We start from the raw sequence: 16,484 nt of genomic DNA on the forward strand, positions 1-16,484 counted from the left end.
AAAGAAAGAGATGGAAAGAGAAATATAAGGATTATAAAGAGTGTTACAAATTATTGCAAGCAGAGATGTTCATTCGAACTTTTAAATAGATTTCGAATTAGGTTAAAATTAAATCTTATGTCTAATATGATTGTAAATTCTTTTTAAAGTTTGATCAAAATAAAATTTGATTAAACAAATTGAATATTTATCAAATCCGAGTCTCTTTGAACACGTATCATCACATGTGCTTTAAAGATGCAATCCAAAGTGAAGTTACGTACTAGACTCTGTTTAAAAATATTTCTTCCATTTCATTATATTTGTTATAATTGACTTTTTACATAATTCAATGTGTTATTTTATTCAATTATATTTTGAACTATACAAATCTAAAAATTATGAAAACTTAATATTATAAAAATATGCGATTAGACGATTCAAACAAGACCCCACTTACCTATATTTTTCTAACATATTAGCCATAATATAAAATATATTTAAATAATAATTAGTGTAAATAAACTTAAATGATAAATAATGTAAATATGATTATATGACGAACATTTTAGAGCAGAGGAAGTACTTAGGAGTTAGGAGTTAGGAGTTAGGAGTTAGAACTAATAATAATACTTGTATATGATCATATCAAAAATGTAACCAACAAGGTAAATTACTTTACTCGGGCAAAGCTCGAAAAAACCAATGCTCAATGTCGTGAATGGGTCCCACCTACCTGAGAAGTACTGTAAATGCAAAACCAACCTTAACCAGAGTTGGATTAATAGTCGGGTGAGGGGTCAAAATTTAATCAGGCACAAACCCACATGAGTTTATGACCGTTTGAACGGCCACTGATCCACGTACACAAAACATAAACAACAGTACAACCAGATTCTGCTCACTGCTGACAAACTAAAGTTTAAGCTCTATTTCCCGGACTTCGTCCACTCGCTTTAATCTCTGCGTCCACAATTTGATTAAGATTTTTAAGACATATTTAAATAATAAAATATATCTTTGTGAAATCTTGTTAGATTTGTCTTAATGCATATTTTTTTATTATATATTTTTTATAATTTCTTATAATACGTATTTAAGATATTAAAACTCAAAATATACTTTGAAAATTGTGCAAAAAGTAAATGGGAAGAACATTTAGAATTAAAGGGAATAATTACTTTCTTCTTAATGCCAAATTAAATACCTAATGAAAATTAATCATGTAATTTTTTTATTTTTATTAGTTTTTTCATTTTGCGCTATTATACTCTCCGAGCTCCTACCATATTACAACAATGTATAATCATTCAATTCTTAAGGAAAAAATAGGTCTCATTAAATTGTATTGATATAATTAAAAATACGAGTAAATATGAGAAAATGTGTGATTAAGAATTAAAAAAGTGATGAAAACAATATTTAAAATAGATTTTTTGCAAAGTTAAATGAAGGATGAATTTATTTAAAAATTGTGACAATTTCTTAAAGACAAAAGAGTGCTTATGTTTTTATTTAATGAATTTTCCAATTTAACTTTTTAGTTTAAATGATGCGTATGACGATGTTAATGTAGTTTAAAAAGAAAAAGTATTTGACAAAGTTTATTGTATACATGTCTTATTTAATTTTTTTTTAAAAAAATCATTTCAATTTACTACCAGGAAGTTATGTTAGGTAATAGACCTTTCTCGAGCTGATAGACTATTTGATCGCACTTTTCTTCATAGGTATGAGCTGCCGTCATTCTTCCCTCTTCAGACCCTGATCATAATGAAAATTTTTGAAAGATGGGTTTTCATATTTTCATGGATATAAAGATTGCTTCCTTGGTTCTTTTTTAATCTACTCGTTTATCTTTTTGCAGTTTTTAATGTAAATTTTAAGTCTTAATATATATATAAATACACATCATAAAAAATTATAATATATATATATATATAATAAAAAGGTATACATTAAAACGAATCTAATGAGATTTCACATGGATATATTTTATCGTCAATAAATATTGTAAGAATCTTAATTAAATTTCTATCTCCAAAATAAAATATTTTAAATGGAAGAAACATTAGGAGATTGAGGAAGTATTTATCTATATTTTATTAATAATTCAATAATTAATTAGGAATTTCAACTTCGAAAAAAGTAAATGTAGCCAAGAAAATAAAACTGACCAAGCGATGCGTAAGCTTAACCGTATGTGAATTAATATAATTAAAAAGTGAATTTAATAATAGAAATTAAAAAATTCAAAAACATGTAACTGATATTTAACTTTGAAGAGAAGAACAGCCATCCTGTTTGGACTGACAAAAGCCAAAAAGGAGTATAAAAAGGGCCAAAACAGCACAAATAGCAAAGCCTATAGACAAATTTTACACTCCTTTCATATCTCTTGGTTCTTCTTCTCTTCTTCTTCTCCCTAGTCCCACCACCACTCACTGTTCTTCTTTCTCTTTCTTTCACTTTCATTCCATTAATCACTCTTCAAAAGATTAGACCCTTTTTTATTAGCATGAGCTCATATCTTTCATCTCCAATCATGGCTCTTTTATTGTTCTTAGCTCTTTTTTTAAGCTTCACTAGCTATTCAAGTAAGCCCTTTTTACTCTTTCTTTTTTTTTAATCTTCTTTTTCCATGTATTTTTATCATTATATTCAATTTAAAGCTCATGGGTGTACTTTGATCACTATAAAGATTTGATTTTTATTCAATTTTTCAGCAAAACAGGACAAAAAATATATTGGGCTTGAGTTTTTTTTTTTTCATTTATTTATCTAAAGACCTTAAAGATTTAATTTTTATTACAATTTTGCGAAAAAATGACCAAGAATTTTATTGGGTGAACTAATTTTTAGCTTATGGGTGATCTTTAATCTATAAAGATTTGATTTTTATTCAATTTTTCATCAAATCAGGACAAAAAATATATTGGGCTTGAGTTTATGTTATTTGAACACTACAAAGATTTGATTTTTATAACATTTTTGCAAAAAAGAGACCAAGAATTTTATTGGGTAAATTAATTTTTAGTTCATGGGTGTTCTTTAATCACTATAAAGATTTGATTTTTATTCAATTTCTCATCAAAAGAGGACCAAAAGTTATATATTGGGCTTGAGTTTTTTTATTTGAACACAAAAAAGATATGATTTTTATTACAATTTTGCCAAAATGAGACCAAGAATTCATTAGGGTAATTAATTTGTTATTGTTTTTCTCAAAGGTTATTAAAAATGAGAATAATTTGATATGTTTATAGGTGCAACATACTGCTTGTGTAAGGGTGGAGCTCAAGATCCAACAGCATATCAAAGGGTAATAGATTATGCATGCGGAGCAGGAGCAGATTGCAGAGCAATCCAGACTAATGGTCCTTGTTATGTAGCCAATAATCCCAAAGCTATTTGTGATTACGCTGTAAATAGCTATTTCCAGAACAAGGGTCAAGTTACTGGTTCTTGTGTTTTTTCTGGCGCTGCTATGACTTCTGATCAGCCCCCTACTAGTATGTCACTCTTTTTTCATTTCACTCATGTATTAACAATGAGTTGTTTTGTAAACGGCTAATAGTTGGTAGCTAGCAGTTGATTTTGAAAAATGTGGTTGTCGATGTTAATTAGATTGTTTGACTACCCGACCATCTTTCTCGATTCAAGAGACTCTGTATTAGTTGCCGCCTTTCTTCTCTGTCTATACCATGATCATAGTTGTTTATGGGTTGGATACACCCGAGTTATATTTGATTATCAAAGAATGAGTATGAAATCTTGTTTAGTTACTGATTTTTGCTATATTTTGATTTCAGCTGTGCCTACTGGATGCACCTTTCCTACTAGTGGAAGGTAAAATCTCTTCCTCTTTAGATCATATCATTATGTGGATGTTCAAATTGTGGAGATTTGTCTCAGATGGGAAATCTTCGTAGCTGTCCTGAATGTTATTTTTGTTTTCTGAATGTGTTTGATCATGAACATGTGAAGTTCTGTGTGTGTTTTTCAACCCTCTAACAAGAGAAAATGGGGGTGTTTTGTTTATAGCTATCTTTTTGGTTGACTTTTAATTTTCGGCTTGTTATTTGGTCAAATAGCTTATAAAAATGTTGATAAATGGCTTTTAAACCCGCTAAAAAGCTAGGTTCTAAGCCAAAATTAAAATACTACTCCAATTAGTTTATGATTGGCTTTTGAAACAAAAGTCAATACCTAAATTTACCAAAAAATCTTAAAAATCTTACTGTGATTCCAATTAGGTTCTAGCTAATATTTTTAGTTGGTCGAATAAGCTAACTAAAAAAAGCAAACAACTAATTGCCAAGACCTTACTGTGATTCCACCTAAGATTTTCCACTCAGCAGCACCTTAATTTGTACTTCTATGAAAGTCTATTGTAAAATCAAACTTTTCAACTTAGGTTATTCTTGAGAAAAAGAAAAACTTAACTCTTGATATAACACCAAACAACATTACAAAATAAGAGGCCCACTGAGTAGGTGATTATTCTTTAGAAGTTGCTTTCTATGATCAATGATGCTTCTCAAAATATAAAAAAATTATTATGAACAATAGATTTGATCTTGTTTATTATAATACATTTTACAAGTAGAGTACTTCATACCATTGTACATGTTAATTAACTTGTGAATTTGCAACACTTTTTATTTTCGTCAGAACGGTTTCTTTTATGTAGATGTTGCAACCATTTTCTTTAATTATCACTCAATGTTTTCTCTATATTTTAATATTATTTGCGCAAATTTAATGTCCCTATTTTCATGAACTTTTTGAACATTTTTTATGTAAATAGCTACCATTTTCTTTAATTTTCACTCAATATTTTCTCAATATTCTAATATCAACACAATTTTAATGTCCCCATTCTCATATAACATTTGTGTCATAATAATGATATTGTAAATTAGCTCGTCTTGTATGAGACACATGAGACGAGCTCGTATAATTAGCTCATTTTTCTAATTAATTACTTAAAAATTATGAGTTATCACTTTAACACACTAAATATACATGAATCAGCCCAATAAAAATGATCTTACCATGAGACTGTCTCATTTAAGAAGTTATGATTGTAAATTCACATGGACGAAGGGAATAAGAAATAAAAATAGTAGATCCACCTCCATAATCCTTAATAAGCCACCATTTATACAAAAAATACAATTAATTGATTTTGATATTAAGATACTTTTGAGCTGTCATGATGCTGATGTATTATTGTTCTTGTGCTTTTCTTGTATACCATGATAATTGACTACACAACTAGCTTGGTGAGTGTTTGTTCAGCACTCCTTGTCCTTTTTCTTTCCTTTATTTTTATCTTTTTGGTGTCATGTGTGTTCAGTCCTCTGTATTAAGCTTTGCCATTTTTGTACACTTCATCAATTTATGCTACCAAAAGTAACATACATTTGGTAAGAGTATTTATGGGTTCTGACAATAGATGTATTTTCTTGATTATTACTTTGAAAAAATGTGAGGTGGGTGAGTTTATTTGGTACTAGTAGGTTGGGTTAATTGTTTACCCTATAATCAAGAGTTGGTTGCGATATACTTCCTCTGTTCCATCTATACTTGCAACTTCACAACATGTTACATTTACAACATGTTACATTCAATTGTAAGTATTTCAGAACGAAGGTAATATGACTTAGTAGGGATGTGATTGAAGTACGATTCTAGAGTATTCCTTAAATTTGATTGAGTGAACTTTGCACTTTGTATATACGTTACATTGCATATAGTGTTTCCCTCATGTTTGAATCGGAAACAGTCTCCTAGTCATCACTAACGACGTTAAATTGCATTTTTTTGATTCCTAAAAACTCTGCCAAGGTGGGACCCACTCTAATGCCTTTGGGGTCATGTAGTAATGTTGAACTAGTTCTAAGTCTTGGTTACATCTTGCATTTTTAACCTACATTTGTATTATGATGTTTCATTTGCAGCCCAGTAACCCCCGGTACAGGTACAGGTACCGGCATCCCATCCTCAACACCAGGTGGCATCACCGGTACTCCCGGATCAACGACAGGCATATTCAGCCCAACCGGATTGGCTCCTAGCGGAGACTTTGGCTTGAACCCAAATAATAGTCCATCTACATTACACTTTAAGAACACCTTCTTGATCACACTGGCTCTCTTTTCAGGTTTATTAGCCTTGCGGGCCTAGACGGTTACGACTTGGGTATTCGGGTGGGTGGGTGGGATGTCTTTAGATCAATGAATGAGATTTTGTTGTGATGGTAATTGTTATTATTAAGTAGGAAATCATTCATAAGGGACAATCCCTAATCCCACTAGGGTGTTTTTGCAAAAAAAAAACAAATTGCTTTGTTTAAAAATTTGGGATATAACAAGTTGGCTTCTTTGTGGTTTGAAAAGTTGGGAATATGTGGAGATATTGATTCCATAATGAGCGGTGTTTTGTAAGGGTGGGAAGGATGGACCAATATTTCATCCTCTCATCTCATATTCCTAGATGCCTTGTTTTTTTCAAATGTACATCTTTTGCTTAGCTAGCCTTAGAAATTAGTAGATTTAGTACTATTATTTGTTTAATATTTTAATCTAATCACTAAAGCATATCCCATTTACCTACTATCTTATTTTGTTTAATTTTCTTTTTGCGTAACATTCGGATTATTGGGTCGATTTTGGGTTTGTTTAAAATCTGGTATTCTCATAAGGTTGGATTTTACATAATTGGTTTATTTCGAGTTGGTTTAAAATCTAATATCGTGTTAATCTTGGCTTATTACAAGGACGGGTAAATATCGAGTTATCAAGTCTGTTTTATATGCACATTCAATTTGATAGATATAGAGTATAAAGGTAAAGGTAAAGGATACTCTCACTATCCCGCACAAGGCAGGGTCGAGGTGGGGGGTTTTCTTTTTCCTGAAATATGAGGACAAATTATACCCGTTTCTCCAAGGAGGGAATAAAGAGAGATACGCGCAGTCAAGAAACCCCCAATTGATACCTGCGCCTAGTAGGAGTCGAACTCTAAACCTTCTGCTCCACATGCAGATGCTTTATCTATTGAGTCACAAGCGCTTAATAGATAGATATAGAGTATATATTTGTTAATTCTTATAATTAGGGGATTGATAAATTATAAAGCAAACTAGCACTATATATTCCAAGAATTTACAAGGGCTGAATTAAAAAAGTAGAATGTGAAAATAGAATTAGTAAGTTGTGGGGGGCTGGGCCTTCATGTGGCTGCTTATTGCACTTTTCAATTCAAAGTAGAATCTATGATTTTAATAAAAATTATTTTGTCTAATCTTGGTGGTTTTCACGATTACATTCATTTTAATGATCTAGCTTATCTCCTTCCATATGACCATATAAACCCTCCAATAATTGATTAAGTAATCCAATTATGAAATATCTAGGAATCATAATTTCATTTGGAAATTTGAAATTAGCTCAAATTTATTGTTTGACAAATAAAAAAATTTTAAATTTGAATTTGGATAAAATTCCACCATTATTTTTAAAGTAGTTAAAGTTGAGAATTTGAGAATAACTATCCAAATCTTGTCATTCTCAAATTCTTCATTTATGATTTCATAATTGAAATCCATAATTTAAAATGAAATACTTGTTCCTAAACACTATACTAAATTATTTAAGATATTCACTTTAAATATAATTAAAGTTAGTGGACGCATTTTATACATCAGTCGAGCCCTTCTTTTTATTGTCATATAATTTTACAAATTCTTGTATGAAACATTTTCACTATAAAAAGCGTCTGCTTAATTAATACACATTCTAAAAATATAAACTTTTTATTTTGTGTTCTTTTTAATAATTTACAATTTTTTCAAAAGAATAGTGTGCTTAGAGAATTGGGAGTGGGGGACTGAGGTAGTGAGAGCCGAGAGTGAGAGGCTAGGGTTTAGTCGGTCAGAGCTCAGAGGGTAGAAGATCTAAAATATTTTGGCTTTGGTCCAAAATTTTGCATTTTCCAATTATTTTTATATTAACAAGTTAAATAGAATAACAAAAATCAAACATAAAATTTTACCTGAGAAAAATAATACATGCTCTAAATAAGACAAACCCAGTTTCAATTTGGATATTTGGATGATCATAGTTAATAATGTTGATTTAATTGTAAATTAATTAAAACATCAATTTTCATAATTAATATACTCGCTTTTCATTGTTTAATAATTAACGTGTCATTTTAAATGCAAAAATTAACACTTTGTATCATCCACTTTAGTTGTTTAAAAGACACTTTAATCATTTCACCATAAAACAATCTCATACAGAACATTTGAAATAGATTTTTAAAATAAATTTGGTTTGGCCCAAAATACCCAAACGATAAAAATTAGATTACACATCACAAATTCTCAAAAATAAATTTTATAAAATACAAAATGTCATCTCATAACCTAATTATCAAATGTAGCAAAATAAATAAGAACATCCAAAATGTAAAGTTTAGCGTTTTACCAAGGTGTTCATTTGAGATGAGCGACCCCATTACTCCAAGGAGATAAATCTGAAACTGAAACCATACGCCAATAATATGCTACTATGTTAAAATGTCTTAACACATTTCAACTGAAATAAATTTGTTGTAAGTCTTGATTTATATCCCTTAATATACATGATTTGTCTATAATTTCATAAAACTGTTAACTACTACCATTGTACGTACTAAAACGCCATCAAGTTCTAGCAATAATCGTCTTCGACAAATTTGAGGATCAAGTTTGCAACGGCGGTTGGATTTTCTACATGAGGAAGGTGACCGCAATCTGGTATAGAGCGTACAAATGCATCTTGCAGCTCGCTACACAGCCTCTGGGTTTCCGGCACAAGGAAAACAAATCAATAAATGCTCGGGTTGCTAAAAACTTATAATAAACTTGATCACAAGCCAGGATGTTTTGGTCAAAATGATGTTCGCATAATGCCTCGGTCCCTTTTTATTAGCAACACTTTCGATTTTCATCTATTCTTATAACTTTGCAACATTTTATTTTACATAAATGTTCTCATAACTTTCTTTTCGTCAGATCGACATATTTTCTCTCGGTTTAAACGTCCCAAGTCCCCAACACTCCATCTTCATGCGGATAACTGAAATCTTGAAAATGAGCCATGTACATAGTACGTGTTGGCTCATAATCTCTATTAAGAAGAAGAAAGGAAAGCATGTTTGTGTGGAAGACTTACTATAGTCCATTTGTAGAGGAGGTCTAGAAATCGCTCTTCATTTCTAAACTTGCTCCAGATTCGACTGATTTCATCAAGCTATGTGTTATCATTGTGTTTTACAGGAATCATTTCCTTTTCTCTTCCTTACTATAAATATGTTCATTCATTAAGTGAATGAGATCCTTGTAATTACTCATAAAGGAAGATTAATCTAGTGAGAAAAAGCTACAAAATTAGGATTTAGTGAGAGAAAATTTGGAAGTTTTTCAAATTTCTCTTAGAAATCTATTTGTGAGTACTATTTGTTAGAGTTGGATTAGGCTGGAATAAGATCGTCTTCTAGTCGTTTAGTTGGATTTTATAGTTCAAGATTAATTTGATATTTTCCCACCTCACAACTTGTGTTTTTTTCTCTTTGCTCTTGCATTTTGAATTACCTTCTTGTTGTTCTTCAATCCCCATATTAAATTTTTGCTCTAGGAGTACCATTCTACGTGATTGGGCGGGCATTTAACGGGATCACAAATTAAAAGAACAAAGGTATGTAATATCGATATTATGTACTTACATGAGCAAGCTTGAAGCGAATGATTTGGTCATCCTCGCCCCATATGACAAGTGCTCGCTGCTTCACCTGGTAAGCTTGACTATGAGTAACATGATTTACGTATGTATATTCATTCGAAGTATCACATGAACTATTTGTAAGGGACTATACATGCAAAATTGCAAATAATAATCACTTTCAGAAGATAAATACCATCAACTTAAACTTTTGGCTACTTGATTATTTAGTTTTACTTTGGACTCTGTAGAAGGTGGTACTTTCGGCATGCTTTTCGTTTGATGGGCTCCATAACAACATAGTATTCGATAAGTTCATCTACTTGAAATGCATTAAAAGACGACCTTTGTAACAAACCTGTTTTATCAAATGAGTAACATTATAACCTCCGCTAGCCATGAAACTAAGCGTTGCATCTCTCCACCACGGAAAAAGGCAATGTAATCGGCCAATCTGTAAGTACATAGTAGACCCGATCAAATCTCAAAATAAAAGGTCACCCAGAAATTTCACAAGCGTTAAACAAGTAAAAATAATCTTACTCTCGTAAAATCAACGCTGGTGCTCAACGGTATATTCTTGAAAACGAGTCTATTCACGTAAAGTCGTAATGGTATGCTTTTCAGCAGCTCAAGCTACACCAAGAAACAAAGTCATTTGCAAAATATTTGAGATTTTAGATACTAATGAATCAAACATATGTTCGCTAACGAGAACGAATCAGCATAAAAAGAAGTGGCAGTGTGTTACTCACACCAGCATTTGTAACTGAAACGGGCATTTGCGCCATGCTACCTATACCTTCCGCATATACACTCGCATCGATCAGAACCAGCTTACTGACCTGTGAACACGAACCAACAAGTTCAGAATCGTAGGACTCGACTTCTCAAATTGTTTCAAAGATGTCATAGGGATAACTCACAGACTCGGGATGGTTCACTGCAAAGTCGATTGCAATAGCAGCCCCTAGACTCGGTCCCACAAGTACCATCGGCCTTTCGATGTATAATTTCCAGAACTATAATATGAAGATAAGACACAATATTTAACATAAAGTTAAAATTAAAGCCAAATTATATCATGTATTTTAGCGGGTTTAGCTACCTGATAGAGATGATCTCGCTTTGATACCACATCACAAGAGGGAAGTCTCTCTGGTAGACAGTATCGAGGTCAAAATGTGCACGTTAGATAAGAAAACGAATGTGTATTTGTTACCCCGATGTTTTTGGAGAACTTATTAGGCCGTGACAATTTGTCACGTAATCTCACCATGGCCCACTCGAGTGGACACGGGACACCCGTGGGCTCGGGCCCACATACCACGGGTCAAGAGCGTTGACTTGCGCATACACTAGATGAGGTTCATTGTTTTCCAAAAACATATGGTAGTTGGAGGATTAGCTCACCCAATATATATGTAAGTCAAGTACCCACTATTTTATCGATGTGGAATCTTATCTCACATGTGAAGTATTTCCAACAGAACTCAATATTATTTACGAATTACAATTAACAACTGATACATGATGATGAAAACTCGAATCAAGCCTACATTGAGGCGGTTTACCTAAATTGGAAAATCCCCAACCGAGAATGTCAATGGCCCAACTCTCAGCGCCAGCTTCTTCGAGCAATGGATACACCGCTCTCCATTCTAAACAAGAACTACCAACCAGCAAGAGATTAGCAACGAATTTCATCATGTACATTGTACATAACAAATGTTCTTCATGAAATGAAAAATTCTCACCTATCAAACCCATGTAGAAGAACAATTGGGTTAGTCTTTCGGTGTACAGACGGTCGAATGCAGCTACTCATGACACAGGAGTCCAAGCAAGAGACCTTAATTAACATCAAAGACAAAATTTGTTTAGACTTGAATGTCACTTGGGTACTGAAGTTGACAAGAGTTCAAACACCAAATGCCCAAATCATCAAACTTATCAAAGAGGACAATTCTTTTCCATTAAGTCAAGTGTGTTTGGTACATGATTTTTTCATGGACTTTTTGATTAATTTTTGGCTTGTGGACCGAGCAAATAACTAAAATAAGTGTTAAATAAAAAACTCCAAAAAACAATAGAGGGGTGTTTAGCAAATAACCTTTGTACTATCATTTGACTTTTTAGTTATATAGTTTTCAAGTTAGAAAACAGTTGGCATTGAAATAATCAAATAACCAAAAGTAGTAGTTTTTTTAAGAGGTTTTTAGTTTTTACCTAATATAAAATGCCAACAAGTAACACTTAACTTTTAACAAACACCTTCACAACACAACCAGTTAACATTAAAATTTTCCCAAACATCTCCACAACTAAGAATTAATTTTTACCGAACATCTCCACAACTAACAATTATTTTTTACTAAATATCTGCACAACAACCAATTAAATCACAAATTCTAGTATGACAACCAGTTAACAGTTAATTTTTAATAAACACCTACATAATAGTAAGCTTTAATAGTTGCCTTATGACTTTATGAGTACGCTAATTAGTCGAACACTTCCACCAAGTCAAATTAAACTAGGCAACAACTTCATCCAACAAATCTTTCAGGACCAAATATTAACGAAAATGCAAAATTGTTAACAATCCTACAATTATAAATAGAAACAGTCCGTTTGGCAGATGGTTATAAACGGTGGCAATAAAAATAAAATATAATTTTGGTTGATAAATTTCTTGACTAGCTTGATGTCCATACTCATCCAACTCCAATCATTTTATTTTCTTTATAAAAATAATACTAATACATTACAATTTTGAGAGGGAGGTGGTATTAGCCGGTAACGAGAGTTAAAAAGAATTGTTATGAAAGTTTATTACCATGTAATGATAATAAACTTTAATGAAATTTTACACTGGTAAATCATTTCCATTAACATTATTTAATTCCGCTAACCAAATGTACGCTAACCAAATGTACTATGTTTTTTAAAAATCCATAAGATAGAGTAAAACTTCAAACCATCTCGGAATTACAGCAGAAATTTCAAAAAAGAAAGGCTGAAAATAAGATCCATGACAGAAGAAAAATATTGTAACAGTTCCCTCTTCCCAGGATCCTCTAATCTACCATCCAAATTAAATAAAAATAAAAAAAAAGGAAAAGCCATAAAATTAAAAACCCAAAAGAAATAATAAAGGAAAAAAAATTACCTGTACAGGTAAACGTTGAATTCTCATAGCCAAGTTTCTAGCCAAAGGGTCTTTGATTTGATGGATTTCTTTAGGAAGAAAAGGGGGAAATTCATTATCGGCTCTTACTCTAAACCCTTTTCTGGAATTGTTGAACACCTTCAAGTAATGCATTGTTGAATAGCTGTTTGCAGTCACCATTTTATTTTTTTTCCTTTAAAACAATAAATTAATTTTAGCTAATATCAGTAGTTAAATGTAATGCAGAAATCTGTTGGGAACTCCTGGCATGTGAGAAGGGTGAAACACTGAACAAAAGTAAAAAAAAAAAAAAAAAAAAAAAAAAAAAAAAGTTGTAGGGTAAAGCAGTACGTCTCGAGTTCAGTAAATGAGTAGTAGTACTGGAATGGAATTAGAGTATAAACTAATGAGTCTGTACTGAACGGTGAATAGCCCATAAGCTTACACGCATCCTTCTTGTACAAGTGTAACAGCATAACTCAGCTTTTGAGACATGTTTCCCCTAAGTAGGAGTATTGCTTTTACCTCTTGGGCTCTTCGCTTTTGTCCTTTGATTTTCTTGTTTTACGAATAATGGCAATTTTTTCCAATTGATTTTTAGTTGTTGTCTTTTTTAATTGACTTGTTTCAAGAGTTGAAAATATTGACTTTTAAGCTAGCTGAAAATTTTAATTGTTTATGTAATATTTGATAAATTTAAGTATTAATTATTAATTGTTTATTAAGAAAAAAAGTTAGTCAATAAGCAAAAAGCCAACAAAAAAGGATAAATGTAGTAATGTTTTATTTAGCTTAAAAGTCCACTTTTCAGCCGATTTAAAAGCTTTTTCCCAAACACTTTTTGGATTTTTGAATAACCAACAAGTCAAAAGCTAAAAGTCATAAGCTAATAAAAAATTAATGGGGGTGTTTGGCAATTGACTGTTGGTTATTAGCAGTTGACTTTTTTAATTGGCTTGTTTGACCAGCTGAAAATGTTGGTTATTTTTGTTATCTTTTAAGCTAGCTGAAAAACTCAGTTGTTTGTAGAGATGTTTGGTAAATTTGAGTATTGGCTGTTAGATGTTAATTAGAGAAAAAGTGGGCCAACAAGCCAAAAGCTAACAAAAAAGCTAGTTGAAGCAACTTTTTCATTTCGGCTTAAAAGCCAGCTTTTCAGCTGCTTTAAAAGCCACGTACCAAACACTTTTTTTGGCTGTTTGACCAACCAACAAGCTAAAAGCCAAAAGTCAACCAAAAAGCTAAGTCAAAAGCCATGAACCGAGCATCCCTAATGTAAAAGCCAACATCCAAACACCCTAAATAGTCTATTATAATTGCTACTGATGATAGTTATAAACTGATATTAATAATAATACTTCCTCCATTTTGAAATATTTGCTACATTATAGCTATAGACACTATTTATCATTAATGCTTATTTTATACTCCCTCTAATTCTTTTTAGTTGTCACATTTCCTTATTTGGGTTGTTCACCTCAATAGTCCCATTTCCATTTTAAGACATACATTTATAATTGTCTCCTTATTTTTTTAATATTAAAAGTATATAATATTGCATATGGGCCTACTATTTTAGGTGGTCCCCCTCAATTCTAAATATTACAAATACTCAACATTGCACATGAGCCTATTATTTTAGGTGGTCCTCTCATTTTCTTAATATTTGTGCCCAAACTGAATGGAACAATTAAATTGAATTGGAGGGAGTAGAATGACTCAAACATTGAATTTGATATTAAAAACTTTAAAATTAATCTTTTGAGTTTTAAAATTCTCATTTTAAGTTTTGAAATTGTAGTCTTGAAAATGTTAATATATTATCAAAAATTATTCGATCTGGGTTAGTTGCACGACTTAGACCGTCTAACAGGAGAGTATCTGAAGTTAAATATGTAGATAAGAATTATAAAACTATGAGTTGGGTCATAACAAAAATAAAAATAAAGTAAATTCAATATTACAAACTAAAAAGAATGTAGTTTGCCTTGTATAAGACCGTCTCACGGTAAAATAAAAAATCAAAACAAGAAATCCATAAGCAAAAAGTTTCAATTATTAAACTATTTAACCTAAGTATAAGACATATCTCACGGTTAATCTGTGTATAGACAAAATTTTGTGGTCCAAGAGAGGAAGTAGTTTTTTTAAAAAAAAAACCTCGCAATTCCCCCACTAGACGTCCTCCGACTGTCCCCAGCTCAACCACCTTATTATTTACATGGATAGTAGTCTATTACCCTTATAAAGTATTATAAAAATAGATTGAAATAGAAGTATATAAAAATAAATTATAAATACGTCCTTATTAATTATTTCTTCCTTTGTTTTCAATATCGATAAAGTCCATAACTATTTTATTCCTTTGCGTTTATCCTCTTCGACCATTTATGTGAATGTCAAATGAGAGAAACTCGGAGACGAAGGAGTAGTGTTGTTTATGATAATTTTTGAACTCTAGACGAAAAATTTATGTTTTCTTTCCTCCAACTATACATCATATATTTTTTTTCCATCATAGCAAAGTCAAATAAATATAATTTAAAATCATATATAATAAGGTACAAAAACATAATTATAAAACTGATTTATAATAAGGCAAAATGTTAAAAAACTACCTAGTATATACCCCATTTTGCAAAAAACTACCTTAAATAAAAATTTTTGCAAAAAACTACCTTATATAATACAATTGTTTGCAAAACACTACCTTATAACGGATTGTGGCCTTTGACCGCTATCTTTAACCGTTGACCCGCATGTGAGACGCACGTGATGCATTACTGTATTTAATTTTTATTTTTATTTTTTTTAATTTTTGTTTTTATTTTTATTTTTATTATTATTATTATCATTATTATTATTATTATTATTATTATTATTTTTAAATACAAAAAATAATAATAATAAAAATTTAAAAAAAATAAAAATAAAAACAAAAGAAAAAAAATAATAATAATAAAATAAATAAAATAAAAATTTTAAAAAAAATTTAAAATAAAATTATTTTTTTATATTTTATATTTATTATTATTATTTTATTATTATTATTATTATTATTATTATTATTATTAATATTATTATTATTATTATTTTTTTAAAAAATAAAAAAAAAATAATAATAAAAATTTAAAATAAATAAAAATATAAAGAAAAGTAAAAATAAAAAAAAAATAATAATAAATATAAAAATAAAAAAATTTTAAAAAAATAATTTTTTTTATATTTTTTTATTTATTATTTTTATTTTTATTTATTATTATTATTATTATTATTATTATTATTATTATTTTAAATTTTTTTAAAAATAAAAAAAATAATAATAATAAAAATTTTAAATAAAATAAAAATAAAAACAAAAGTAAAAAAATAAAAATTAATTTTATTTTAAATTTCTTTTAAAATTTTTATTTTATTTATTTTATTATTATTATTATTATTATTATTATTTTACTTTTGTTTTTATTTTTATTTTATTTTAAATTTTTATTATTATCATTATTTTTATTTTTTTAAAAAAATTAATAATAATAATAATAATAATAATAATAATAATAATA

General features: G+C 29.9%; 2 protein-coding genes across 2 annotated transcripts; one reads left to right on the forward strand and one right to left on the reverse strand.

Annotated features, from left to right (window-relative positions):
• Positions 1-2,232: 2,232 nt before the first annotated feature.
• LOC130809353 (PLASMODESMATA CALLOSE-BINDING PROTEIN 1-like) lies at positions 2,233-6,602 on the forward strand. Its single transcript, XM_057675087.1, has 4 exons — positions 2,233-2,576; positions 3,246-3,491; positions 3,792-3,828; positions 5,946-6,602. The coding sequence occupies exons 1-4, from the start codon at positions 2,498-2,500 to the stop codon at positions 6,169-6,171; spliced, it is 588 nt and encodes a 195-aa protein (XP_057531070.1). The 5' UTR covers positions 2,233-2,497; the 3' UTR covers positions 6,172-6,602.
• Positions 6,603-8,334: 1,732 nt separating this feature from the next.
• On the reverse strand, positions 8,335-15,782 carry LOC130809354 (alpha/beta hydrolase domain-containing protein VTE7-like). Its single transcript, XM_057675088.1, has 11 exons — positions 13,276-15,782; positions 12,925-13,117; positions 11,510-11,604; positions 11,327-11,424; positions 10,861-10,910; positions 10,679-10,774; positions 10,508-10,597; positions 10,296-10,388; positions 10,111-10,206; positions 9,757-9,822; positions 8,335-8,831 (listed from the first exon to the last, which is right to left on the reverse strand). Exons 1-11 carry the CDS (start codon positions 13,398-13,400, stop codon positions 8,703-8,705), a joined length of 1,131 nt encoding a protein of 376 aa, XP_057531071.1. The 5' UTR covers positions 13,401-15,782; the 3' UTR covers positions 8,335-8,702.
• Between the last annotated feature and the right edge of the window lie 702 nt (positions 15,783-16,484).

Source organism: Amaranthus tricolor, chromosome 3, assembly GCF_026212465.1.
Source record: "Amaranthus tricolor cultivar Red isolate AtriRed21 chromosome 3, ASM2621246v1, whole genome shotgun sequence".
Taxonomy (NCBI): Eukaryota; Viridiplantae; Streptophyta; class Magnoliopsida; order Caryophyllales; family Amaranthaceae; genus Amaranthus; species Amaranthus tricolor.

What these genes read in the sequence shown, in the direction of transcription:
- LOC130809354 (XM_057675088.1), bottom strand. Translation starts at nt 13,400, where the DNA reads ATGCTGTTACACTTGTACAAGAAGGATGCGTGTAAGCTTATGGGCTAT. An exon ending in TTCAACGTTTACCTGTACAG is followed by an intron (nt 11,605 to 12,924) that starts GTAATTTTTTTT and finishes ATGTTAATTAAG; the next exon opens with GTCTCTTGCTTGGACTCCTG. An exon ending in CCAGCGTTGATTTTACGAGA is followed by an intron (nt 10,207 to 10,295) that starts GTAAGATTATTT and finishes ATGTACTTACAG; the next exon opens with ATTGGCCGATTACATTGCCT.
- LOC130809353 (XM_057675087.1), top strand. Translation starts at nt 2,498, where the DNA reads ATGAGCTCATATCTTTCATCTCCAATCATGGCTCTTTTATTGTTCTTA. An exon ending in AAGCTTCACTAGCTATTCAA is followed by an intron (nt 2,577 to 3,245) that starts GTAAGCCCTTTT and finishes ATATGTTTATAG; the next exon opens with GTGCAACATACTGCTTGTGT. An exon ending in TTCTGATCAGCCCCCTACTA is followed by an intron (nt 3,492 to 3,791) that starts GTATGTCACTCT and finishes TTTTGATTTCAG; the next exon opens with CTGTGCCTACTGGATGCACC.